At 45.0% G+C, this 26,623-nt stretch overlaps 1 protein-coding gene across 1 annotated transcript in view; it reads left to right on the top strand.

Annotated features, from left to right (window-relative positions):
• The window catches only part of LOC128459848 (ryanodine receptor 3-like), an 80,295-nt gene extending 54,091 nt beyond the window's left edge, over positions 1–26,204 (top strand). Inside the window, 54 exon segments of the mRNA XM_053444775.1 lie at positions 30–119; positions 392–517; positions 924–986; positions 1,096–1,171; positions 1,256–1,379; positions 1,467–1,582; positions 1,676–1,743; positions 1,833–1,954; positions 2,113–2,162; positions 2,248–2,308; positions 2,434–2,672; positions 2,870–2,951; positions 3,648–3,778; positions 3,862–3,980; positions 7,051–7,249; positions 7,482–7,576; positions 7,717–7,862; positions 7,952–8,039; positions 8,130–8,222; positions 9,074–9,241; positions 9,607–9,666; positions 9,747–9,881; positions 10,395–10,507; positions 11,717–12,110; positions 12,847–12,959; positions 13,091–13,142; positions 13,251–13,307; positions 13,386–13,485; positions 13,750–13,829; positions 13,929–14,005; positions 14,108–14,181; positions 15,138–15,152; positions 15,934–16,014; positions 16,143–16,231; positions 16,332–16,460; positions 16,562–16,666; positions 17,003–17,084; positions 17,174–18,459; positions 18,570–18,622; positions 18,709–18,862; positions 18,988–19,074; positions 19,759–19,959; positions 20,056–20,186; positions 20,270–20,312; positions 20,411–20,538; positions 20,734–20,794; positions 21,008–21,154; positions 22,987–23,121; positions 24,412–24,568; positions 24,701–24,765; positions 25,269–25,369; positions 25,482–25,537; positions 26,112–26,176; positions 26,178–26,204. Coding sequence (XP_053300750.1) covers positions 30–119; positions 392–517; positions 924–986; positions 1,096–1,171; positions 1,256–1,379; positions 1,467–1,582; positions 1,676–1,743; positions 1,833–1,954; positions 2,113–2,162; positions 2,248–2,308; positions 2,434–2,672; positions 2,870–2,951; positions 3,648–3,778; positions 3,862–3,980; positions 7,051–7,249; positions 7,482–7,576; positions 7,717–7,862; positions 7,952–8,039; positions 8,130–8,222; positions 9,074–9,241; positions 9,607–9,666; positions 9,747–9,881; positions 10,395–10,507; positions 11,717–12,110; positions 12,847–12,959; positions 13,091–13,142; positions 13,251–13,307; positions 13,386–13,485; positions 13,750–13,829; positions 13,929–14,005; positions 14,108–14,181; positions 15,138–15,152; positions 15,934–16,014; positions 16,143–16,231; positions 16,332–16,460; positions 16,562–16,666; positions 17,003–17,084; positions 17,174–18,459; positions 18,570–18,622; positions 18,709–18,862; positions 18,988–19,074; positions 19,759–19,959; positions 20,056–20,186; positions 20,270–20,312; positions 20,411–20,538; positions 20,734–20,794; positions 21,008–21,154; positions 22,987–23,121; positions 24,412–24,568; positions 24,701–24,765; positions 25,269–25,369; positions 25,482–25,537; positions 26,112–26,176; positions 26,178–26,204 — 6,909 coding nt within the window.
• Positions 26,205–26,623: the final 419 nt, after the last annotated feature.

Below are 26,623 nucleotides of genomic sequence, written 5' to 3'. Positions count from 1 at the left end.
AGTGTGTGTGTAACAAACTGCTGCTGCAGGTGTCGGCCGGCTGGAAACACGGAGACAGTATGGATGAGCAGAGCAAAGCCCATCCGCTGCTGAAGGGTTACAAGGCTCTGAGTGAGAAGGTACGTGCCAACGGGTCCACATGGTACCACCAGCTAAACAAGTGACACATCAACTATAGACATCAACCTCTGCTAGAGGAGGAGAGCTTTGGTTGTTGTGACTAATTGGCTATTTTAAAACTAAACTTTCCATTTCTAGATCAGGTGTGTTTGACTTCTTTGTGTTTTCACGTGTTGCCACATCAGCTAGTGGGGACACGGTCCTGCATGGATTTGATTTGAAGATGAGAAGTGACAGAAGTAAAATGTTTTTCTGTGTGATCATCGTGTAGGAGAGAGAAACGTACCGCTGGCCCGTGAGGGAGTCGCTGAAGAGCATGTTGGCGATGAGCTGGAACATCGAGAGGACCAAGGAGGGAGACGCCATCTTCCAACAGAGAAAGAGCTCAGAGTCTCAGGTAACATCTGGATGCATGATGCACTGACTCTGCTTCTACTTATCACCTTTATTACACAGTGTTATTTGCATAAGCCGCTTCCTTCCTAAGGTCTTTTCTGTCCCTTTGTTTTATTGATGCAGTTTTTGAACTGTGCAGTGATCATTTCGAATGAGACTCCATTAAACAAATGAATTGCTTCACAAAGCAAAGCAGACAAAGCTAATAACTCGGATAATAATTTCTTTCTTGCCAGATAAATATTAAACACCATCACTCTTGTCTGGGACTGAGAAGCTGCTGCAATTTGAATTCTACAAAATTATCTGCAGTTATATTTACTTTCTTGCAACAGTTCTTATATTTCAATTTCCAACAAATAGGTCTTAAATGTCTTAAAAATGCTTTTCTCTTTCTGTCTTTGTAGGTGAATTCCTTCAGTCCGGCTCCGATGGACCTGCACAATGTCAACCTGTCCAGGGAACTACAGGTCGGTTTGTATTTGACTCTGCACCAGAGGAGAAACAGGTCTGAAACATAGCATAATACTCACAGTGTGCTGTGTGTGTGTGTGTGTGTGTGTGTGTGTGTGTGTGCAGGGGATGGTGGAGGTGGTTGCTGAAAATTACCACAACATCTGGGCCAAGAAGAAGAAAACTGAACTCGTTAGCAAAGGTTCTTGAACTGGACATTTAAAAAAAATGCACTTCACCATTTTGAGCCGGTGTTTGTCTGACTGGTGATGTGTGTTGTTTCCAGGAGGAGGGACCCACCCGCTGCTGGTTCCCTATGACACCCTGACGGCTAAAGAGAAGTACAGAGACAGGGAGAAGGCCCAGGACTTCTTCAAGTTCCTGCAGATCAGTGGCTACGCTGTCACTAGGTCTTTAGAAACAGTTTTAAAAGATTAAATTTGAATCTGAATTACATTAAATGTGATGGGTAATCATTCCTGATCCTTTCCTCTCAGAGGCCAGAAGGACATGGAGCAGGAGTCCTCATCCATGGAGAAGCGTTTCTCCTTCAAGTTCCTCAAGACGATGCTCAGCTACATCGACTCTGCTCAGGAGTTCATCGCTCACCTGGGTGAGTGGGGGACATCTTTTATTTCAAACTCAGGTCCGGTACATTGATTTGAAATAATCTTCCTTGACGCTGATCTTGCTGTTTTTACTCCAGAGGCCATGGCCACCAGTGGGAAGACGGACAAATCTCCTCATGACCAGGAAATTAAGTTCTTTTCCAAGGTCTGGGAAATCCATCAACACCTTTTTTTCCCAATGAGGCAATGAAATGTGGATAAATTCCGTCTGATCGCTGCGTTTCCTCTCTGCAGGTGTTGCTTCCTCTGGCAGATCAAACCTTTAAGAACCACTCTCTCTACTTCCTGTCCACGCCCAGTAAGAACATGAGCAGCTGCGGCTGTGCCTCCAACAAAGAGAAAGAGATGGTCACAAGGTACCGAACACAAAGCAATGCACTATTCTATCCGTTTTTTCTATCTGTTTAGCAACTTCCTTCCTTTTGACCTCGATGAATTTCCTTTTCCTTGTGCTTTGCGTTGATTCTCTTTGCATCCATTTCTTTTTTCCTCCTCTTCTTCTGTTCTTTTCCAGCCTGTTCTGTAAACTGGCCGCTCTTGTCAGACATAGGATCTCTCTCTTCGGTAAGGCCGGCCTCGCCTCTGTGTGTGTGTGTGCTTGTTCCTCTTTTGAATCTCCTCATGTCTACAGTGAGCGTCTCTCTTACAGGGAGTGACTCGGCGATGATGGTGAGCTGTCTGCACATCATCACTCACTCACTCGACACCAGGTAAGCAGTGAGTCGGCACTTCTTCATCACGCTGACCATTTCTCTCCTGAGCATCACTCTACGAATTGAAATGAGTGTTTGTCGTGTTCCAAACGAGTCTGTTGTGCTTGACACTTTTCTCTCAGGACAGTGATGAAGTCCGGCTCGGAGCTGGTCAAAGCCGGCTTCAAGAGTTTCTTCGAGAACGCGGCCGAGGACCTGGAGAAGCTGTGGGAGATGTTGAAACTGGGGAAGTTCATGCAGTCGCGGGCCCAGATGAAGAGCGTGAGCCAGAGCATCAACTACGTGACGGTGGCGCTGCTGCCCATCCTCACCGCTCTGTTCGAACACATCAGGACTCACGAGTTCGGAGTGGAACTGCTCTGTGAGTCTGTGTTTTCATATTCTGACATGTTTTGCAGTAAAGTTCATGAATCTTTATGGAGGGTTATATATTTCCAACCATCACAAAACAAATAAGACCTCTGCGTCCCTTGTACAAACATAGATTCTGAAAATATAGATACATTTTTGATTGTAATCTCACGGAACAATGAATATTTAATGTTTTTTTTCTTCCAGTGGATGACGTTCAGCTTTCCTGCTACCGAATCCTGACGTGTTTCTACTCCCTGGGAACAGGAAAGAACCCGTTTGTGGAGCGGTACGAGACAAACATTCATTAAACTCAGCAACAGGATGTAAAAAAAAAATGATTTTAATTCTACACATGAGCAACTTTGTGTGTTTGAGTTCCTGGTAAAGATGAATAGAAGCCGTCAGGTCCATTCCCTATGAGCATTGGAATCAAGGAGGTGTGAAATGGCAGCGAACAGACAAATAGAATATTGGTGTTGAGCTTTTCATTAACTTGTTTTTGACAAATGCAATTTCATAGTTGCTCATGTACTCTGGTAAAGGGTTGAGATTGTGGTTGATATGATAACAACGCTACAAATGAATATTTTTCTTGAAAAACCATTAAAAGGAAAAAGGTTTTTATTACCGAAGGCAGCAGACGGAAGAGAAACACAAGAGTCCTGTGAAACGGCTATCATTAAAACCAACAACTTTGTGTTATTATTCCCCGACTGGCTTTTAAACACCAATAAAAATAACTCCCAGAATGAGCTGGGGAGGAGAAGCGTCTTCACCTTGAGCCGAGTCGAGCTATAAAACAAGCAGGGAACAGGTTTGACCCCAAACCTGAGCTCTGCTGTCTGCTCTGAATTCATCCTGATGCCGTGTGGACCTCCATAAATGTGGATGTTGAAGGTTGTCCTGAAAACATCTGCTACCAAGGAGCACAGAACACAGAACAGAAACAGGTTATACAGTATGTTTATTCTTATATGTTCAGACATCTTCCTGTTCTGGGTGAGAGTCTGGCCACCCTGGTGGGGGCCATGCCTGTTGCCTTCCTGGAGCCCCACCTCAACGCCCACAACCCAATATCTGTCTTCAACACCAAGACCCCCCGAGAGAGAGCCAGTGAGTTTCCACCCTCCTTTAAATTGATGTTATGTTTAGTTTTTTATTTCTCATATTTCCCAGTAACAGTTTGTCTCCTCCAGTTCTCAGCATGCCGGACACGGTGGTGGAGATGTGTCCGGAGATGCCTCGTCTCGACCGGCTCCTGAAGGACGTGAACGACGTCTCGGACGCTGGAGCTCGTTACTGTGACATGCCGGAGGTCTGAAGGGATGATATGGGGGGGGGGGGGATTTGAATGTATGCAACATTATCTGAGGTGAACTGGATCCACAAAGACATCCAACTACCTGATCTGCCATTGATTAGCATTGATGCAAAAAGGAGGATGCAGGGATTGACATGAATTTTAACCTAACTGTTTAGATCTCTGTGCCAATGACAGCTGTGGCAGTTTCCCTTTAGACATTATTTATTAGAATCGCCTGGAGGGAGTTTCATTACATTTGTCACTGTGTAAATTATGGTAAAACCTTCCCATTAGTGTTGTATCAGGACGGTTTATATCCAAAATGTCAAAGGTCAACTCCAAGGTGACATTATAATACTCTGCAAAAACACTTTTCAGGCCATTAGTCCACACGACAACTCAGAAGGGAGATGGTTACCATATGATTTACAACTTGAGTTGTAGGCTGAGGCATCCAGTTAAAATCTTTTACTTTCTATTAGTGGTGTTATTAAAATGCCATTTAATTGATTTAGGAAATAATTGATTTTATTCCAGGACGTGTTTATTATTGATTCTCAATTGAAAATGAGCAGCTAAACGGATTTAAAGACACTTAATCACTTGAATAAATTAGATTAGATTAGATTAGATTTCTTTATTTATCCACACAATGGGGAAATTCACTTGTTACAGCAGTAAAGGAAAACAGAATTAAAGTAACAGTGCCGAAGCACAAATAAAAAAGATCACAATATGTACACTACTCAAGACTACACATAATAAGAGTACAGATAACAAACAGATAACAAACAACCTGCAAAACAGACACTGTGCAAAGCAGGTGCTGGGGATAAAGTGGAATGATGTAAGTGTTATTGTAATGAAAACAAAAATATTATAAGTAATATTGCAACAGTAGTGAACATGATACAGAAAAATAATTAAAAAGTAAGTGACCATAATATAAATAATACTACAACATAGCATACAGGAAATATAAATAATGCAATGTAACCATTTTAAGTGACCATGATATAAATATAGATGTAAAGTGTTGTAAATAAATATTGTGCATGGTAGTGGACTGAGTAAAACAAAAAATACAAACATAAATAAGAAAAATAAAAATACAAATACAGCTATGGTGAGAGGTTGAGTGGAGATAGAGATAATCGACAGGGACTACAACATTATCAGGTGGTGCTGGTGTTGTAGAGCCTGACTGCGGCCGGGATGAAGGACCTGCGGAACCTCTCCTTCTTACACCGTGGGTGTAACAGTCTGCTGCTGAAGGAGCTGCTCAGGGACCCCACAATGTCATGTAGGGGGTGAGAGGTGTTGCCCATGACGGACGCCAGCTTGGCTAACATCCTTCTGTCCCCCACTTCCTCAATGGAGTCCAGAGGACAGTCCAGGACAGAGCTCGCTCTTCTTATCAGTCTGTTGAGCCTGCTCCTGTCTCTGTCCGTGCTACCCCCCCTCCAGCAGACCACCGCGTAGAAGATGGCTGAGGCCACCACAGAGTCATAAAAAGTCCTGAGGAGAGCCCTGCACACTCCGAAGGACCTCAGCCTCCTCAGCAGATGGAGGCGGCTCTGGCCCTTCTTATAGAGGGCATGTGTGTTGTCCAACCAGTCCAGTTTGTTGTTGAGGTGAACACCCAGGAATTTGTAGCTCTCCACCACCTCTATGTCCAATCCCTGGATGTTCACTGGTGTTAAGTAGGATGCTTTTTTCCGGAAGTTCACGATCATCTCCTTCGTCTTGCTGGTGTTCAGCTGAAGCTGGTTCAGCTCACTCCAGCTGACGAAGTCTGTGATGACCGCCCTGTACTCCAGGTCATTCCCCTCCGGAACACATCCAACGATGGCTGTGTCATCAGAGAACTTCTGGATGTGGCAGTGTGTGGTGTTGTGGGTAAAGTCGGAGGTGTAGAGGGTGAAGAGGAAAGGGGAGAGCACCGTACCCTGAGGGGCACCTGTGCTGCAGAGCACCACGTCAGACACACAGTGATGGAGCCTCACATACTGTGGTCTCTTTGTGAGGTAGTCCGTTGTCCATGCAGCCAGGTGTTGGTCCACTCCCACGTTCTCCATCTTCACTTTGAGCAGTGAAGGCTGGATGGAGTTGAATGCACTTGAGAAGTCAAAAAACATGACCCTCACAGTGTTCCTGCTGTCCTCCAGGTGTAGCAGGGATCTGTGCAGCAGGTAGGTAACTGAGTCGTCCACCCCAATCCCAGGCTGGTAAGCAAACTGCAGGGGGTCCAGCTGTGTGCCCACCAGCAGTCGTAGGTGTCTCAGGATAATCCTCTCCATCGTCTTCATCAGGTGAGAAGTCAAGGCAACTGGCCTGAAGTGGTTTGGCTCCTTGGGGCGCGGCGTCTTCGGCACCGGGACCACACAGGAGGTCTTCCACAGGGCTGGGACTTTCTCCAGGCTCAGGCTTAGATTGAACAAATGCCTGATCACACCACAGAGCTGGTCAGCACAGTCCTTGAGCAGTCTTGGGCTGATACCATCCGGGCCCGGGGCCTTCCTAGCCTTGATCTTCTTGAGTTGGCTTCTCACCTGATCATCTGTTATAGAGAGGGGGGTGGAGGATGATTGGGGTGGGGGTGTGGGGGTGAGGAGTGGTGAGAGTATCAAGGGGGGATGATGATCTGGAGATGGGGTGGGGGTGGGCTGGTGGGGGTCAGGTGTCGAAGGTGGCAGGCTGAGGAGGGGGGGGGGGGGGGGCTGGCCAGGAGAGGTGTGAAGAGGGATTATATCACATAAAGTTGGATTATATCATGGTAGGAATACAGAAAATGAAAGTGCTAAATGAATTCAAACCTGAATAGCATCTCATGTTGAGTGTGAGTGTGATGCACAATTGAGACTTCCATTATCTTTTAAAGACATAAATACTTACTATTATTACAAGACTTATTTTGAAATGTAATAACAAATATTGTGTTTTATTATTGTGGAAGTTATGGCAAATAGTCTTGGATTCATAATTTCCCAGAGGACTTTCAGTGCCAAATATAAGCCGATTATCATTTCTGGCCTCTTATTACCTTCAGTGACCTTTAACCCTCAGCCTGTGTGTCCTGCAGGTCATTGAGGTGATCCTGCCCACGCTGTGTAACTACCTGTCCTACTGGTGGGAGAAAGGTCCAGAGAACTCCCCTCCTGATGCCCCCTGCTGCACCATGGTGACTTCCCAACACCTCAGCATCATCCTGGGAAACATCCTGAAGATCCTCAACAACAACCTGGGCATCGAAGACGCTCCCTGGATGAAGAGGATTGCAGGTGGGGGACTCCAGTGGCTCAAGGCCTTCAGAAAAATCCATGAAAGTGATCTCAGGGGTCAAATTAGCTTTTATTTCCAAACTTTCAAACTCAGGGTGTATTGAGTTCTTTGGGGACGTCATGTAATATCAGAGGATTTGATCCCGTCTGTCCTTCCAGTAACTTGATTTATAATTGAAAGCATCCGTCCCCCTGTTGAGATAAACACATATATTATTGTCTCTGTCTCCAGTCTACTCTCAGCCAATCATCTGCAAGGCTGGAGCAGATCTGCTGAGAACTCACTTCCTGCCCACGCTGGACAAATTGAAGAAGAAGACCGTGAAGGTGAGAACTTTAAATACACTGAACATGTTTTTTACAATTTGACATGGTGTTAAATCCTAGTAGCTTATCTTAGAACACTTTGTTGAGGACGTTTAATCCACTGAGTTGATTCCAGAGGATAAACTGTGGCTGTGCTGCAGGTCGTGTCTGAGGAGGAGCTGCTGAAGGCCGACAGTAAAGGTGACACCCAGGAGGCTGAGCTGCTCCTCCTGGATGAGTTCGCTGTGCTCTGCAGGGACCTGTACGCCTTCTACCCCATGCTCATCCGCTACGTGGATATCAACAGGTACGACTAACATATAATGATGTGCAACAACAGTGATTTGTGCGTTTCTTGCTCTCTGTTTTATGTTTCTGTCTTTCCTGCGTCTCCAGGTCTCGGTGGTTGAAGGAGCCGGACGAATACTCCACTGAGCTCTTCAGGATGGTGGCTGAGATCTTCATCCTCTGGTGCAAGTCACCTGTGAGTTTTCACAGTTTATATAAAACAATATAAATGGTCTCTAAGTAGTTAGATCCTTTTTAACTTCTTTTCTTTGTGCTCTGAATACAGAACTTTAAGCGTGAGGAGCAAAACTATGTGGTTCAGAATGAGATCAACAATCTGGGCTTCCTGACTGAAGAAGGCAAGACGAAGATGTCCAAGGTAAATACTGTATGTAGGATTAACACTGACACATACACAGGGATCAGGGGAAATATGATATTTTCCATATTATCAGGACGTTTTCCCTTCGGAGAGACACATCTCTTCCTTTTGGATGAAATCTGTCCTGATGTCACGAACACAGGAGATGGAGCAAAGTGCATCTCAGTCCTCTCTGGGTTTCTTTTGGATTTATCCCACTTCCCTCCCCTTCACTCTGTCAGCACTTTGGAAATACACAACCTCAATTCTCTCCCCCGACCATTCTGTCCTTGGCTTCAGAGACACAAGTCCACCAAAGCACTTTTCCTGTGTTTTTAATCATTTCCCTGTTGAGCGTGTGGATTTGAGATCGACCAGAAGAGCTCACACATCTTAAATTCTCCTCTGCTTGGTGGATTTACAACACAGGAGGGTTTTCATGTGGATGCCTGTCGCCGGTCATTTATCTGGAAGTTGACAGCGTTTGGTCCGGCAGCTTCTCAACTGCCTGCCACCGAGAGAAGTTGTTGTTTATTTGCGTTGGCAGAGTCGGATTGTGTATTTATTTGCACTTCTTTTTGTGTGTTTTGACGTGATCGGTCACATATTTACTGAATGTTGAGGCAGTTGAGGTCTCGAGTATTGGGTTTATCTCACTCAGGGTTTTTAAGGTGAAACAAACTTTCCTGATCCCTGAAAATCTTATTATAGAAGATGGGGCCTGTTGTTTAGAAATATCAAATACAGATTAAAGAAAGACTTGAATTGTCAAAACGCTGCAGAGAAAAAACCATCACAGAGGAATTTCTGAAGTAAAAAGGCAATTCTGAATTTATTAGACTGAAGTTTATCTGTGTCTCTCTCTGCAGTCAGGTGGGGACCAGGAGAGGAAACACAAGCGGCGTCGTGGTGAATATTATTCCATCCAGACGTCTCTGATCGTCGCTGCCTTGAAGAAGATGCTGCCCATCGGCCTCAACATGTGCACCCCGGGGGACCAGGAGCTCATCTCATTGGCCAAGATACGCTACAGCCTGGTAAGATGACGAATTTAACATTACATAATTTTCATTTTTAGAATAGATTTTTGTAGAACAGCTTTTTCTATGCAGGAGAACAATCTTTCTCTTATTCCTCATATTGAGTCTTCTCTCAAGTTATCCTTGGTCTCATAATTTGATTCATTGATCATTTTAATTAAGTTGCAAGTCGAAGCTCTAACACAGTTCATCATTAAAAGTTCCTGCAAAGTTATTATCTTCTTACGACTTATTGAAAGCTTCTTCTTAACAACTTTAATTCTTATTCTGGTGGAGTAGACAGTATTTAAAGAATAGTTATTGAAATATCAATACTGCCTCATAGTTTTTCTGTTCTGATGAATCCCCCCCCCCCTTCATAGAGAGACACGGATGACGAGGTGAAGGAGCACCTGCGTCAGAATCTCCATCTCCAGGACAAAGTGAGTTCTGATAGATGTGTTAGCACGAGTACAACTCCCTGTGGTCTATTTATGGATTTGATCGCTGCTGTGTTGTATAGTCTGATGACCCGGCGGTCCAGTGGCAGCTGGACCTGTACAAGGACGTGGTGGTGAAGGCCGATGGACCCGCTGACCCGGAACACGCGGTGGTTCGAGTCCAGAGCATCTCCGCTGCAGTTTTCCATCTGGAGCAGGTGAACACACGAATCTGTCAAATCTGAAATGAAAAACTTAGATTATTCAAAAAGGTTTTAGTCTTGTGGTCAAAACCGTCTTTGCAAATGTGGCATGAAAATAAGACCAACAGATAAATGGATAATGATGATTTGTGTTATTTGCAGCTTTGTATATAAAACTAAGATAATATCACAATATCAAAATCTATGAGGAATCAATCTGTCTGTTAAATCCTGCCTGCTGAGGACAGTAAGAACTTTATGGACGTTTTAATGGCCACAGGTTGATCCTGGTGCTGCAGGTGGTCAGTGAGACAGGTGATCATTGTGTTGATGTGAGGGAGAGACAGTGGGACAGAGGGAGCTGCAGAAACACAAAGCTAGAGGTCTTTCACGTTGTGTATAAACCCTGTTGTCATTATGAAACTGTGTTGTATAAAGTAGCCTCTATACAACACGTGCATCACCCGTCTGATGCTTTTCATTGTAACTGTTGTTCTGTTCCAAACTTCTGAATTCCTCGTCTCCCAGGTGGAGCAGCCTCTGAGGAATAAGAAGTGTGTGTGGCACAAGCTTCTGTCCAAACAGCGTAAGCGAGCCGTGGTGGCTTGTTTCCGTATGGCGCCGCTCTACAATCTGCCCCGGTGAGTTCCTCCTCGCACTCATAGAGCTGATATATGCAATGTCAATATTAAATATTGACGTTATGTATTTAATCGACCCTGTTAAGACGTCGCTGAGTCTCAATCTAACCGTACATAACAATCACCAAGTAATCACGAGGGGGGGGGGAGGATGGGGCATTTCTTTCTTAATTGTGTGCCCATGTAAACCCCTCATCACCTCCCTAACCACATTCTCTTCTCTGTGTTGTTGTTTTTTTTTTTTTTTTTTTTGGCATAACACGACCTCATCCTCCCTCAGATACAAAAATAATAATTACTTCCTGAATGGATATCGGGAGGTTTGGCTGGAAAGGGCTTTCAAAGCCTCCAGCTTTGACCGCCTGTTCTCCTTGCTGACGGTAAAGTGAAACTACGGGGGCGAATGCTTCATCTGTCCCCCCCCCCACACACACACACACCCCCCCACCCCCCCAGTCCTCCCTTCCTTTCCATCCACCAGGCTGTGGACCGACCTCTGCCTAGCAACCAGTTTGTTTCTGCACTGTTGATTCTGATTGGTCAGCTAGTATGAGCCCCAGAATTGACGGAAACAAAGTGATTTGGAAAGTGGGGAAAAGTTTCATTTCAGGTGAATGAACCCTTAAGGAGGGAATGAAGGAAGAGAAGAAGAAGAAAGAAATCTATTAAACACTGTACGACTTTGACGAGTTGGCCAGTTGGTTTGTTTTTGTTTTAGTAATACACACAAAGTTGTTTTGTCATTTTGTTTCCTCCTATTATTGAACTTTTTTAAAGATTTTTTTTTTTATCTGACATTTTTGCCGAAAGTTATTTGCAGTTTAACACAACTTTTTTGAAGGAAAGTATTTTGAAGACTTGAAATCACCAGAAAGAAAATTCACGTTGTTTCACAGATCCACTGATGTGTTGGAAAACTGCATTCCCCCCCCCCCCCCCCCCAAAGTGTGCATGCTCTCTAATGAATTTCACAAACCAGATGGAAGTAACTGCAGTTACCAAATGTGACCAGTCAGAAGAGCCAGTGGGTCCCACATTGACCAATCACCACCCTGCCTGATATGCACTTCCTGTAACCCCTTCCTCCTCCCTACATCTCTCCTTCCTGTTTCCTCCGAGAACTCACCAGAACCCACCCTAACGCCACTGTACCTCCCTCCCCACTCCCCTCCATTACTCCCCACCTCCCCTCACCTCCCCCTTCCCCAGGCATCGCGCTATCAACTTCTTCATCCCGGCCTATCAGAGACTTTGGATAGAGGCAGAGGAGTACTCCTTTGAGGAGAAGCTAGTGCAGGATCTGGCAGTAAGTACTGGGCTCGCCTTGCCCTCGCCCCGCGTGCCCTGCGTGCCCTGCGTTGGCACCCCTCTGCCAGTCCTGTCTGCCGAATGCTTCTTTAGCTCAGCGCCTGTCGAGCCGTGGGAGCACGCCCGGGGGGGGAGCTGGCCCAAAGCGCCCAGGGGCCCCCGCTCTAGGCGTGCGAAACCCTTCAAACAGAGATCCGTCAGGGGTCAGAGGCTGCATGACCAACTCAAGAGACACAGGCCCAGCTCCGGCGCTCACAGCTCTAGAAAAGCAGGCTTTGCCTTCCTGACAGCAGTGGTAAGGAGGGCCTCTCTCTACAGTAGGAGACTGTCTCTAGCTGTTTGGCTGTCCGATCTGGATCCAGTTGTCTTTCGCTGTCTTCTGTAAGTCTGTAGTGTGAAGGTGGCGTTACAGTGCGTTTTGTGGCTGTGACCTCAGTGGCATGCTCGCGTAGTCATGTGAAGACCACATTTCATTTTAGATCTTTGTGTCAGATGTGCAGAAAAATTCATCTAGACACCGAAGCTGTGCCATCAATCCAGAATTAAAGACGGCTTTTCGATAAATATATATAAAAGTTAAATCATCAGATAAACTGTTGTTGTCAGGAGAGAAGAATAAAGTTAAATGTCAGTTTCAGGATTAGTTTGGACTCCTACAGATTTGTTGTGCTGTGTTGGTTCCTTAATGTCCGACTCCTTTACTGTCAGGTTCATTCTTCACGTTCAAAGTCATGTCACCCAATGGCTTTCTGCTTGCATCTGTTTGCTAACATGCATGAACTAGAGACCTGGTTCCACCCACCCTTTACCTCCTGGTCCTGTCTTTGCCCCGGATCACCAGGAGATGACAGACATTCATCTGCATGCTGCACCAGCTGGATGTTAATGACTCATTTCAGTGTTTTTCAAAAAATTATCTGTGAGTTTACGAAAGATAAAGAAAACTGTTTTGAAGTTTGAAGAGTAGAAGCTGTGCTGGGATTGTCGGATGAGACTTGGGGGCGGAGCTAACTGTTTACTGACCTCTGCAGAAAACCCCCATGAAGATTGTGGAGGAGGAGGAAGAGGAGGTGGCTGAGGCGCAGCCCGATCCTCTTCATCAGCTCATCCTCCACTTCAGCCACAACGCCCTGACAGAGAGGAGGTGAGGGAGTTAAATCATCGAGCTACAGAGAGGATGCATTTTAAATCCTTCATGCTTCTGTTGTAGAATAAGATGAAACACAACGATACACACACAGTAATGCAGAATGACATGAACTTACTTTTTTTCAGTTACTTGGAAGAAGATCCTTTATATATTGCTTACGCAGACATGATGGCAAAGGTAGTGAACTTTAAAATTCTTCTCATCGATACATAATTCTGGTAAAACTCTAGTTTCGGTGAAATAAAACGAAACTCGAGCTTTGAAACAGTCGACCTTTGTTCTCAGAGCTGTGCAGAGGATGAGGAGGAGGAAGAGGAAGAAGGGAAAGAAAAAACGTTTGAGGTACTCATGTTCATTCATGGTGATTTAATCCCACTGGTAATAATGTCTCTTATTCTAACTGGGTGTTTTGGATTTCAGGAAAAAGAGATGGAAAAGCAGAAGATCCTGTATCAGCAGGCGAGGCTGCACGCCCGTGGGGCAGCGGAGATGGTGCTGCAGATGATCAGCGCCAGCAAAGGTAATCATTACATCCACAGCCAATTTACACTTGTATCTACTATCGTCCTTATCAAGATGGTCAGGGCAGTTTAAAGGGATTGATCGTTTGATATATTTTGATAATAATTTAACCCGTAACATCCAGATTATACTCTTTTTGCAGAAGCCAGGATTGAATCTTCAGTTTCAATCAACATGCTGCTTTTCTCACTTTTCTTTATTCTTTGTAGCCTCAATTACATTCCTGGGTTTTGTCTTATCGTTCTTCTTCTCTTGCCACCAGGTCGTTTGGGCCCCATGGTGACGTGCACCCTCAAACTGGGGATCTCCATTCTAAATGGAGGCAACGTGCACGTTCAACAGGTCAGAGAATACGGCTGAACAATTCAATATTCATTTATTTATCCTTCTAATTCCTCTTTTGTAATGTCAATGAGATAATGTACCTTTTTGTAATTGCAGAAAATGCTTGATTACCTGAAAGAAAAGAGAGATGCAGGGTTTTTCAAGAGCCTCTCAGGACTGATGCAGTCTTGCAGGTACTGGGATCAAACTGTTTCTGTGCAGAGAACAAAAACATGAATTCTCTGCAGATGTCAGGTGTTTTTATTTGACTCTTTACTTGTCTCTGTGATTTCTAGTGTCCTGGACTTGAATGCATTTGAGAGGCAGAACAAAGCGGAAGGTCTCGGCATGGTGACAGACGAAGGGTCTAGTAAGTGAAGAGTATCATCAGTAGCTCGGTATTCTACCTCTTTTCTCCTTTTAGACTTCCAAGACCCAAAACAAGATTTTTTACTCTTGATCCCAAAAAAACACCAAAATGTTCTCCCTCTTATTCTTCTCTCAACTAATGCTGAACCATGACAACTTTATAACCTCCTTCTCCTTTCAAAGCACTTATTAAACGCTATATTCCTAATAAGTAGAAGTGTTTAACCTCAGTAGTGGGAACAATCAAAATTCACATTGCTATCGATGTGAATTTTGGTCATTCAGAGAGAGTCACTGTGGTGTCTTCTAATGTTGTCAGCTTTAGTCTAGAAGCAGGAGCAAACCCCATAGTCTGTGAATAAAGATGGACGACACAATCAACTGTATGAAAACGAAGCCAAAACATGACAGAACATTGGAGCTGACGTGTCGTTCTTCTTTATTTACAATCTATGAGAAAAAGCCTAATTTACTATGGAACACGTTATTGTCCAGCTTGGATTCCGGGGATATAGATCCAGAACACGCAGACATGGTCCAGCATTAACACCAGAGCTTCTTCCCTCCACACCAAACATCCACCCGACGCTCTTCACCTCAAAACTATGTCTCCTCATCATCGTCCCGCCCCCCCCCCCCTCCCCCAGGTTCTGTGTATAACAAATCACTGTTACTACTCGTGTCTCTGTTCCTGAAGTTTTCAACCATGACTGAACTTCTCATTTAATGCTCATCAAAAAGACCCAGGCCTATGATTTCCCCCCCCCCCCCCCCCCACTACCCTCTCTCCTTGTCTAAAACAGTTTTTTTTAACTGCATGACTTCGTTCTTCACTTCGTACTTGACATTTATATATAATATCATATCTCTTTGTATTGTAACCTCTCTTTTTGCTTATGTCTTGGTGTATTGTTTGTCTCCTTCCCGTCATTTTTTAAAAACTCCCATCGATGGCAGACCACACTGAGCGGGGTAAATAGAAACATCTAGATCACGCTGATATGGCTCTGCTTCTTCCACCTTGAATGTCTCCTCCATATCTGTGGTCCACACTCCCTGCTTTATTTGGTACCCCCCCTCCCCCTCCCCTCCTCCTCCCAGATGTGTGTAGGGACAGATGTGTGCATGCTCGGCAGAAGAAGGCTCATGAGAATATCCACCGCCTGTTCCTCTGTGTGATATTTGTTCCATCTCCCTTCATGTTAACAATTACTAATGCAAATCCTAATACTGATGCTCGGTTCTGTCTCCCTAAGGCTTTCAGTGCCGGCTCCCGAGGGTTTGACTGAAGCAAAGCTTTGTCTTGCTTTGGACTTGGGGCCTATTTCACAAAAGCTGGTTTCCACCTACGTCCCAACTTTCACATGGTTTTGTTTTTTATCTGCTCTCAGGACAGTTTCTTTGCATAGATCTGTAGACCAGATCATCCGGTTAAAGCAAAAATCTGTAAACATGTCTGTCCGCTGCATGTGAAAGTTATCAGGCCGCCTCCAGCTTATGGAAATGTCCTAGAGTTTCACTGTTTATTGCTCAGAGCATTTGTTTATGAGACGCTCTCTGGATTCAGTGTTTTGAATCTAAAGGCCCTGGACCTCCGTCACGTTCTGAACATGAAACCTGCTTGCCTCATGTTAATTGCTTTTGAAGGGGAGATTCAAACATAAGCACACCTCCTCATTAAGAGGAAACACAGACTGAATTTAGCCCTGTGCCTTGTGTCAGCTGTTTTCACCAGGATGTCTTTTCTCTCAAGGCTCCAAGGTGCTTCAGAACGACGAGTTCACCAAAGATCTGTTCCGGTTTTTGCAACTTCTCTGTGAGGGGCACAATGGAGGTGAGGTTGAATTGATCAGATTGCATTATTCTGTATGAGAGAACCGAACAGCCGACCATAAGAGGATGGAAAGGATGAGAAAGAAGTGTTAAGATCGAGGATTAAATAAAAATGTTGGCCTCTGTCAGATTTCCAGAACTTCCTGAGAACTCAGACTGGAAACACAACCACAGTCAACATCATCATCAGCACTGTGGACTATCTGCTCCGGCTGCAGGTGAGTCAAACACACTCTGCTGTTATCACATCACACATTCTGTTGTTCAGTGTTCATTTTCCTCTGTTTCCTATGCCCCCCCCCCCCCCCCCCTCTTTAGGAATCTATCAGTGACTTCTACTGGTACTACTCCGGCAAAGACGTCATTGACGAGACTGGAAAAGTCAACTTCTCCAAAGCTCTCTCTGTAGCCAAGCAGATCTTCAACTCACTGACTGAGTACATTCAGGTGAGAAGCTCAGAGGACAACGTGGAATCTAAAGAATAATAAAGACTGAATTATCATAGATCACATCCCTCTCTCTCTCTCTCCTGCTCCTCGTCTCTCAGGGCCCGTGTATTGGGAACCAGCAGAGTCTGGCTCACAGCCGACTGTGGGACGCAGTCGTTGGCTTCTTGCATGTGTTTGCCAACATGCAGATGAAGCTTTCACAGGTAAAACTGAAAAAAACATTAAAAAAACTGTTTATTGTGACAAATACTCATTTTATAAGTAACCAACTGTGGCTATATAGTACAGAAATGATAAAAATATGCATTGAGGTAGTTCAAAAGTTAGTTTTTCACTCGACTTAGTAAAGGTCATGGTCCCATAATCAAATGTAATGCTCTTAATAAAACATTTATGAGATGTATTTGAAGGAAAAGAAAACTTGTACTTAAACTCTGTGCAGATCTAGCATTATAGTATTTTAATGAAACTAGTAAATTTATTAATTATTTGCAAAAGTAATTGATAATGCTCAATGTGTAAATGTCTTTTGTCTGTAGGACGCCAGTCAGATTGAGCTGCTGAAGGAGCTGATGGACTTACAGAAGGACATGGTGGTCATGCTGCTGTCTCTGCTGGAGGGTAAGAGCCTGAAACTCTCTTTGTGGACGTGATGCTGCAGAGTTCAGAGTGTGTCCTGTGATCTGAGACGACTCCTGTTCCCTCCTCAGGTAACGTGGTGAATGGGACGATCGGAAAGCAGATGGTGGACACTCTGATGGAGTCCTCCAGCAACGTGGAGATGATCCTCAAGTTCTTCGACATGTTCCTCAAGCTGAAGGATCTGACGAGCTCGGACAACTTCCGGGAGTACGACCCCGAGTGCAAGGGCATCATCTCGAAGAAGGACTTCCAGAGGTCCATGGAGAGCCAGAAGCAGTACAGCCAGTCGGAGATCGACTTCCTGCTCTCGTGTGCCGAGGCCGACGAGAACGACATGTTTAATTACAAGGAGTTCGTGGAACGGTTCCACGAGCCGGCCAAAGACATCGGCTTCAACGTGGCCGTGCTGCTCACCAACCTGTCGGAGCACATGCCGCACGACTCTCGACTCAACACCTTCCTGGATCTGGCGGAGAGCGTGCTCAGCTACTTTGAACCTTACCTGGGTCGCATTGAAATCATGGGCAGTGCCAAGCGCATCGAGAGGATTTACTTTGAGATCAGCGAGTCGAGCCGCGAGCAGTGGGAGAAGCCGCAGGTCAAAGAGTCCAAGCGGGAGTTCATCTTCGCCGTGGTCAACGAGGGCACGGAGAGCGAGAAGATGGAAATGTTCGTGAACTTCTGTGAGGACACCATCTTTGAGATGCAGCTGGCCTCGCAGATCTCCGAGCCGGACGTGGTGGAACAGCCTGAGGAGGAGGAAGACGAGGATGGGCACAGCATCCTGGGCGACCTGGATGAAGAGGAAGGAGGCGCCCTGGAGTCGGCCTCGGCCTTCAGCACCGCCTGCTGCTCCGTCAAGAAGAAGCTGGCCAGCGTCCGCCAAATATTTTCTTTTAAAAACGTTCGCAAGCAGTTCAAGAAAGTCAAGAAGCTGAGCATCAGGGAGATCATCACGGGCTTCTTCTCCTTCTTCTGGATGCTCTTCACCGGCTTCTTCAAAGGAATCTACAGCCTCGTCTTCGGCTTCTTCCACCTCATCTGGTCCTCCATGTTCGGCGGGGGCCTGGTGGAGGGGGCCAAGAACATCAAGGTGACGGACATCCTCGGGAACATGCCGGACCCGACCCAGTTCGGCATCCACGGGGATGTGGTGGAAGGAGAGAAGGTGGAGGCCGTGGAGTCGTCGAGGATCTTGGACACGGCCATGGCGCCGGCGGGAGACATCGCCGAGGTGGACATGCTGCTGGAGCTGCTGTCCAATCCTAAAAGGGAGGGGGGGAAACACGTGGAGCACGGGCTGGGAGACGTCTCCGAGCACGGCGCAGAAGTATCCAGCACGGAGCAGAAAAAGGTTTGTGATCAGAATTCTGTCATTTTTCAAACTGTAGATACCTTCTTGTTTACCATCACTGCCCCCCCGAGTCCCTCAGCTCGTTTTAACGCTCCACCCTCTTTATGCAGAAAGCCGCCGCCCACCCCTTCGACGCCCCCGAGAGCCAACCAGAAAAAGCAGAGTGAGTAAAAACTGCCGGTACAAGTAATCGTCACGCGGTGTAAAAAAAGAAATTGTAAAATGAAATAACTGTGATGACTGATACAGCACCGAGAAGGAGGACCAGCCCAAGCAGGAGGAAGCAAAGGAGCCGGTGACGGAGGAGAAGTCCAAGCCCCGGTCCAGTCAAACCAAAGAGGAGGCGCCGGCCTTCATGTCCACCGTCCTCGCCTTCCTGGTCGTCTACCTCACCAAGATGCTGGTGACACTTTTAGCTCAATTCGATTTGTTTTCCTTCTGGACACAAATTCTCCGTCAGCGTGAATCTGAAATATGATTTTGTCGGTAACAGAGGCGTCATCAGTTTGTCCTTTGATCTCTTTCCAGAACCTTCTGGCTCGTAACTTCTACAACCTGAGGTTCCTGGCTCTGTTCGTGTGTTTCGCCATCAACTTCATTCTGCTCTTCTACAAGGTAAATCTGTCCGTCTGCAACAAGAAGTGGATCAACTGGACAGAAAAGGAATCGACAAATACTTTGACCATTTTATTTTGTTTATTTTTATGCTAAAATACCCCCCAAAATTAATTTCCCTAGTTTCTCAAATGGGAGAATTTGATCTTTTTGTTGTCGTACATGATAATAAACTGAATATATAATTGGGGTGTTGATTAAACAACAGATTTGAAGACTTCAGTTTGTTCTGTGGGAATTTACTTCAAAATGTCACTATTTTCTGTCACATTAGACAAATTTATCAAATCAAATCGAATTATTAATAATGATCATAATCAAATTATGGTTTCTGAGTCTTCTTTTAATGTTAGAATTGTTTCATTAGTTGTTTATATCATCGAAATGCTTTTCAAAGTTACACACATAAAATACATGAGGCAATGATTCTCGTCTTTCTCCTTCTTCACAATAAACGTTCTGTTGTGATTCTGACCGGCAACAAACCACTGTAAGAAATCAGCCTCACATTTGAATATATAATTAAAAAAACAACATAATATTCTGTTGTTTATATTTCTGTTCATTGCTGTGAAGTGGCAGAGGAATAACAGAAAACTTTCTTAAAACCCTCGTCTGAAAACCCCCGTCCTCTGAATGTGGAGGAAACACTCAGGTGACCCTCTGCTTCCCGCTGCTCCTCAGGTCACGTCGGAGCCTGAAGAGGAAATCGATGACGACACCCAGTGGGCGGAGGACGATGAGTACGATGAGAACACGCTGTTCGACATGGACGAGTTCGTGCTCCAGGAGCGGAGCGGCTACATGCTGCCCACGCTGCGCTTCCTGGCCGTGTTCCACACCGTCATCTCACTGGTCTGCCTGGTCGGCTACTACTACCTGAAGGCGGGTCTACTCATGAGTCAGCAGTTTCCAGATGATGCCTGTGTGTTCGTAAAGTTGTTGTTGTTTGAATGGAACCACTTCCTGTTGTGCGTTCAGGTTCCTCTGGTGGTGTTCAAGCGGGAGAAGGAGATCGCCCGGGAGCTGGAGTTCGACGGCCTCTTCATCACCGAGCAGCCGTCTGACGATGACATCAAGGGCCAATGGGATCGACTGGTCATCAACACGCCGTGAGAACAAGCTCCCTCAGCAACTTCAATATAAACCTATTATCACTGTGATCATGTGATCCTGATCCTGTTCTCCTTCTCAGGTCTTTCCCCAACAACTACTGGGACAAGTTCATCAAGCGGAAGGTGAGTTTTCTCTAAAAAGCAGAGACTAGAACACGTGATGTAAAGAAGATGAGGTTGACCTCTGCTGTGTTCCCTATGTGTGTGTGTGTGTGTGTCAGGTGATCAACAAATATGGAGACATGTACGGAGCCGAGCGCATCGCCGAGCTGCTGGGTCTGGATAAGAGCGCTCTGGACTTTGACCCCACGGTGGAGACTGTGGAGAAAGAAGCCTCCCTGGTCTCCTGGTGAGAAGCACCCCCCCCCCCCCCCCCCCCCCCCGGTTCACACGTTTCTCCTTACAGGCCACGTTGTGTTTGTATATCACATGAAGTATTTGTACAGGTCAATGTGTGTGTGTGTATGTGTGGGCGGGGTTTAGAGTTATTAGAGATATTATTTGTTTATGTTTGCACGTCTGTAACGACATTTTGTTTTGACAGGCTGAGCTCCATCGACACCAAGTATCAGATCTGGAAGATGGGAGTGGTTCTGACCGACAACGCAAGTTTATTCATAAATACACAAACATTATTGTTCTTATTAATACTTTACCAATGTCTATTATTTGACCGTCCTCCTTACAGCAAATATTTCTTATCAAATGTGATCTTTGTATTAACGCTACTGTTGAGGAACAATAAAGATATCAAATATATGAAGATTATAAAATGTTATTGTGCGCATTGTGTCATTTGTGTTGTGCTCTTGCTCCAGTTGTTCCTGTACCTCATCTGGTACGCCACCATGTCCACCCTGGGACACTTCAACAACTTCTTCTTCGCCGCTCACCTGCTGGACATCGCCATGGTCTTCAAGTCGCTGCGCACCATCCTGTCCTCCGTCACTCACAACGGGAAGCAGGCAAGTGGCTCCACCAGCAGGGGGCGCTCCAGGACAGATCAGAAACTCTCTCTCCAGCCTCAGAGCAGAAAAAGTTGTTTCTTAAAAGTTTATATTTTTAGCTGAAGTAGCAGTAAAAACATTTCTAAGAATCTGAACTTTTACAAGTTTAAGTTTCATTTCACAGTCAGATTCTTCTTCTCTATTAATAATCTGCGTCCGCTCAGTGACGGATAAACAACCAGCGTCATGATTCATACTGAGCTCCAACATAATCAAATCAACAAATGATCCTGTGGAAAAGTGGAGGGAGTCTGGAAAACAAACGCTAATCCAATAATCAGTCATGAGAAAAACATTTAAATACAAATGAAGCATCACAGCAACTGGATTTTTCATTTTTTGTCTTCAGGGTGTTTTGTCGACTAATGGAGTTTGGAGAGAGTCACACACAGTTTGTTGTGAGAAACTTATTTTGTGTCTAAAATGAAACTTCTAGTTTTTGGATTCTGGCTGATGCTGCAGATGTGAAATCATAGAAGCAAAAAAACTAGTTTAAAGCACTCAACTCAAAAGGAAACTACTATTTAATTGTTACAGATTAAATGGCGTTAAACACTATTGTAATAGTAGTATAATAGTATGCAAATTTATACATGGAGTACTAGGGCCAAGGATATAAGTTCAAACTAAATAAGAGGGTTTTCTTTTTTGCATATTGTGAATAAAGTCGAACTCTCAAAATGAAAATCTAACTTTTAATCATAAATAGCATCTTTGTCAAAATGCCTGAAGGGGTGAAATTATTTTATACAGAATCAGTTTTAGTATTAATACAAATCTTTTATTAAGCAGATAAAACAAACACATTGAGCTGAAAGCTGAATCTGCTTAGAAAGATTAAAACACCTCTGACTGGATTTCATCATCAACTTTATTCTCAAAAAGCAAAAGGAGATAAGACAGCGTCCTCAGTCTTTATGGTTTTCTCCGATTCTCTTTTATATAATAGTGCTAATTAAACACAGAGTTTGAAATCCAAACATCTGGAACAGGTGACGGCCTTGGAAAGTTATTCAAGTTCGTCTCTTCAGATTCATCAGACAAAAGAGGTTCAGACAATTCTCTCTGAGGCTCTGTGCATATTTCAAAAATTCTGAATCACAAAGAAGCAAGCTGCCGAGCGGAGCCGGGCCGACGGAGATGTCCTGCACTGATGTGAGTTTGATTTCCTGAAGGTCTCCGGAGTCACTGAATACTAATGAGAGGCGCCTGGTGAAATCCTCTGTTCAGCTGAAGGAGCCTTGATAATGTTCGTGAAACACTTTCCCTGCGAAGACGCACACGTATTTAATCCAGTTCAGGAAAAAACTCGATGGAAGAGGTTCTGTCTCACTGGAAAGAAGGAGAAGGTCAAATGACATGTTTCCCAGTATGAGAGGAGGAGGTGAAGGTGGTGAGGGGGGGGGGGGACAAGAACTCAGAGGGTATTAAATAGGAGGTGAGCAGGAGAAATGGGTGTGAGGTGAAAAGTTATGAAGTTTGTTTGTCTCACATTCATCGTTCAACACTAAACTGGTATTTATCAGATCAGGAAAGTGACCTCAGGCGTTTGTCACTAATTGATTTGATCGTTTGAGGAACTGGATAATTCTCAAGTCTTGTTATTTTCTCTGCTAATGAGGTTTTCATCTGTTTGTATAATTATTAGTTTGCGGGATTAGACAAAAAACTACCAAACAAATGACCATGAAACTTCGGTTGTGTTGATGGTCAGGGAGGAACCCATAAACCATGAAATGGATCCAGGAACCGTGTCAGATTTTAATGTCTTCCCTCTGTCCCCCTCCCAGCTGGTGCTGACTGTGGGTCTGCTGGCTGTGGTGGTCTATCTCTACACCGTGGTGGCCTTCAACTTCTTCAGGAAGTTCTACAACAAGAGCGAGGACGAGGACGAGCCCGACATGAAGTGTGACGACATGATGACGGTATTCTATTAATCTATTATCTGATGGTCTGTGAAACGTGCTCCATTAACTAGAGGAGCATCCAGTAGAGAGCAAACCAGGGCTTCTGAAGGGAGTTCAAATCAAGACATGAGACCCTGGTCAAGTATCAGAGTCCTGCACCTCCTCTTAATCGAACGTGAAGTAGCCGAGAAGTGAATCTTATGAGTGAGACTCATTTTAAAGCTTGAAGGAAGTTGTTTGATTCATTTGAACATAATTAGGACTTAATTAACCGATTTAAATGTTCCTATTTTTAAATTTAAGGCTTTTTAAGACCCCATGGAAAACCCTGACATTCCTCCACCAAAGCCCATCAGGCGTTTTTAAATTGAATCAAGCTTCACCACATTTCAAAAGGTGCCAGCGTACTGAATATGTAATTTCCTGAATCTGCCCCAAAAATTGAATGAGCTCTTTCTCCTCCTTCCACTGAGTTTAGTGGAAATCCAGACAGTTGTTCATCATACAAAAAAAGGGAACAGGGGTGAAAACACATAACTTCCTTTGTGGAGGTGATAAACTCGGAGAAAATTGAAAATACTTTTCTATTCTGTGGAATAGAAAGAAACCCTGTGGAGGTTGCAGCTGTCGACAAGGACACATGATCGGAGCTGAAAAAGATTCCTGAGGCCGTCAGGTTGAATGTTCGACCTTTTCAGGAGACGAGTGAACGGAGCGCGACGTGTTCTTCTGTCAGTGGGGGGGAGGGGGGGGGCTGCAGTCAAACCAGTCAAACCAGTCAATGTTATGTTCTCGACCTATTAACCTCCTGATAATAGGAGACACTGTGAAGGAACAACTCTCCGATTCAAGTTCAGTTTCTTTTCAGTCATTTTTCTTTTTTAAAGACTTCACACTTTATAGAGTTTTCTAACAGATGCTTGGTGAAGTAGACTTTCATTTTCCCATCCTTGGTTTCCACAGAATGAGACACAGCGGCTCCACCGATCACTTCAGCTTGAAAACACTGTGAATTGATGCATCAATGTTTTTATGACGTCCCAAGCACCTACAGCAGAGGAGTTATGAAACACTGCCGGCGCCATTTTAGTTTGAAAACTCTGCAGCTGCAGTGTGGACGAACTGAAAAGGAGACGTTTGGATGAAGTCAACAAACTTCCTTGTTAACTTTCATTTTGTCCGACTTTTCTACTTTTCTGCTGATTTGAAATAAGAAAATAAAAGCTGCAAAACTCGTGTGGACGAAGATGATTTTAGTTTTGAAAGAAAATAGTAATCTGAGTAGCTCCCCCTCGTCTGTCTCCACAGTGCTACCTGTTCCACATGTACGTGGGGGTGCGAGCGGGCGGGGGGATCGGAGACGAGCTGGAGGACCCGGCCGGAGACGCCTACGAGCTCTACCGCATCCTGTTCGACATCACCTTCTTCTTCTTCGTCATCGTCATCCTGCTCGCCATCATTCAAGGTACCACACCCTCACTTCTTCTTCTTCACCTCGTCCGGCTGCAGCACAGGGCCGTGAGGTGAAAGAGGAGTTGTGTCAGAGTGTGAGATAATCACTGATCTGACGGTTCCCCCCCCCCCTCCCTTCCTTCAGGTTTGATCATCGATGCCTTCGGGGAGCTGAGAGATCAGCAGGAGCAGGTGAAGGAGGACATGGAGGTGAGATGGAGTTCATGAGTCCTGCTGATGCATAGACGCGTGTTTCACCACCAGACGTCTAGGAAGCGATCTGATAACTTAAATCCTGTCTTGTCCAAATGTTTGAGGCTCTCGATTAAGGCTAACTAATTCAAAGAATCGTTTTTATTTGAGTTATCTTCATTGGAAGCGCAGTAAATAGACACACCAAGAAAACCAAGTGATAGAAGGATTGTTTGTCTCCTCTCAGACGGAGCCAGCTCTCTGTGGGACAGTCGCACACTGAGCTTCTGTGGATTTAGTCTCAGTCGTCTCAGAGTGTGTGATGTAGAGATCAGGGCTCTGTGGGGGGGGGGGGGGGGGGGGGGGGTGGTGGTGGTGGTGTGTATCACCATCTGCAGCTCTGAAAACAGCTCTCGATAGAAATGGGTTTTCCAGTTTAATTCTCCTGACAGACAAATCAACACTTCTCCTCCTCGATGGACGTGTTCAGATTATTGCTTAACCTCCGTTTCTCCTCTCAGACCAAATGCTTCATCTGTGGCATCGGGAACGACTACTTTGACCGGACGCCTCACGGGTTCGAGACTCACACCTTACAAGAGCACAACCTGGCCAACTACCTGTGAGTGCAGCAACACACACACACACACACACACACACACACAACTACACAACCCCTCACTTCTGAAAGTTGTCCCTGATTCACACTGGTGTCTCCCCGGTCCCGTCCACAGGTTCTTCCTGATGTACCTGATCAACAAGGACGAGACTGAACACACGGGTCAGGTACGTGAGCACAGCTCGTTGTTAGAATCCGCTCCTCTGATCAGGCTGGAGGACAGAAAGACAAAAGCTGCTCTACCCACTTCATATGTTGCATAAGTTGCGTTCAGCCGGAGGAAGGAGTGTGCGTGGGTTTACACGCTCGCTTTTTGATTTAACTTGTTATTGTCCTGCACCTGAGATTCAAGTTGTGTTTTTATTAGATGTGAATCTTCTCTTCTTATGTCACCGATTTGCAGAAGGAAGGGAAGTTTACTTGAGATGTTTTTACTCCTTTGGATCAACATCGTGCTTTTTAAAACATAATATACTATAAAACATAATAATAATAATCATTTAATATTTATCTTAACCCAAAAAAAGCTGCAGCTCCTCACAGGCTCACTTCATCCTAACTACAACATCTCAGATCTAGTGTCTAAGTCAAACCACATATATAGAACTGGAATTAGGGAAATATCTTAAAATACGTTAAATGTAACTTCTTCTCTCCAATGTCTATTCTGTAAAATAAGTTTTCATATTCTATATTCTAACCCTTTCCCATGTGACGATGCCCCGCCCTCTCCCTGCTGCAGGAGTCCTTTGTGTGAAGATGTACCAGGAGAGATGCTGGGACTTCTTCCCGACTGGAGACTGCTTCCGGGAAACAGTACGAGGACCAGTTGGGTTAGGGAGGTGGGCGATGACGACGCCCCCCCCAGCCCAACCCCACCCGCCTCTACTTTCCTTCCACCTGAAAGAGACAATGAAATCGACCTCACCCTGTTGACAGAACCTGAACACTCTCTCTCTCTGCTGCCACGGTGTCGGAAAAACACATTAATCATTTTCAATTTAAAAAAAAAATAAGTGAATTCTAACGAGCGAGTGGGACATCTGTGCATCCGAGTCCTTTTTTCTGTCACCTGCCACGATACCTCTGTTATGCAAAGTCATCTCTTGATTCTGACTCACATTGCCTTCACACCTGTTCAACCCCCCCCCGACCTGCGGCACCAGCTGCTGTGTGGCTTGAAACACGTGGAGGGTCACAGCATGACGACTGAATGTCTGAATATGACGATTTTTTAGATGGACGTTAATGTCACTT

The sequence above is a fragment of the Pleuronectes platessa genome, chromosome 17 (genome assembly GCF_947347685.1).
Source record: "Pleuronectes platessa chromosome 17, fPlePla1.1, whole genome shotgun sequence".
Classification (NCBI taxonomy): Eukaryota; Metazoa; Chordata; class Actinopteri; order Pleuronectiformes; family Pleuronectidae; genus Pleuronectes; species Pleuronectes platessa.
This window is presented reverse-complemented; position numbering and strand designations above follow the sequence as displayed.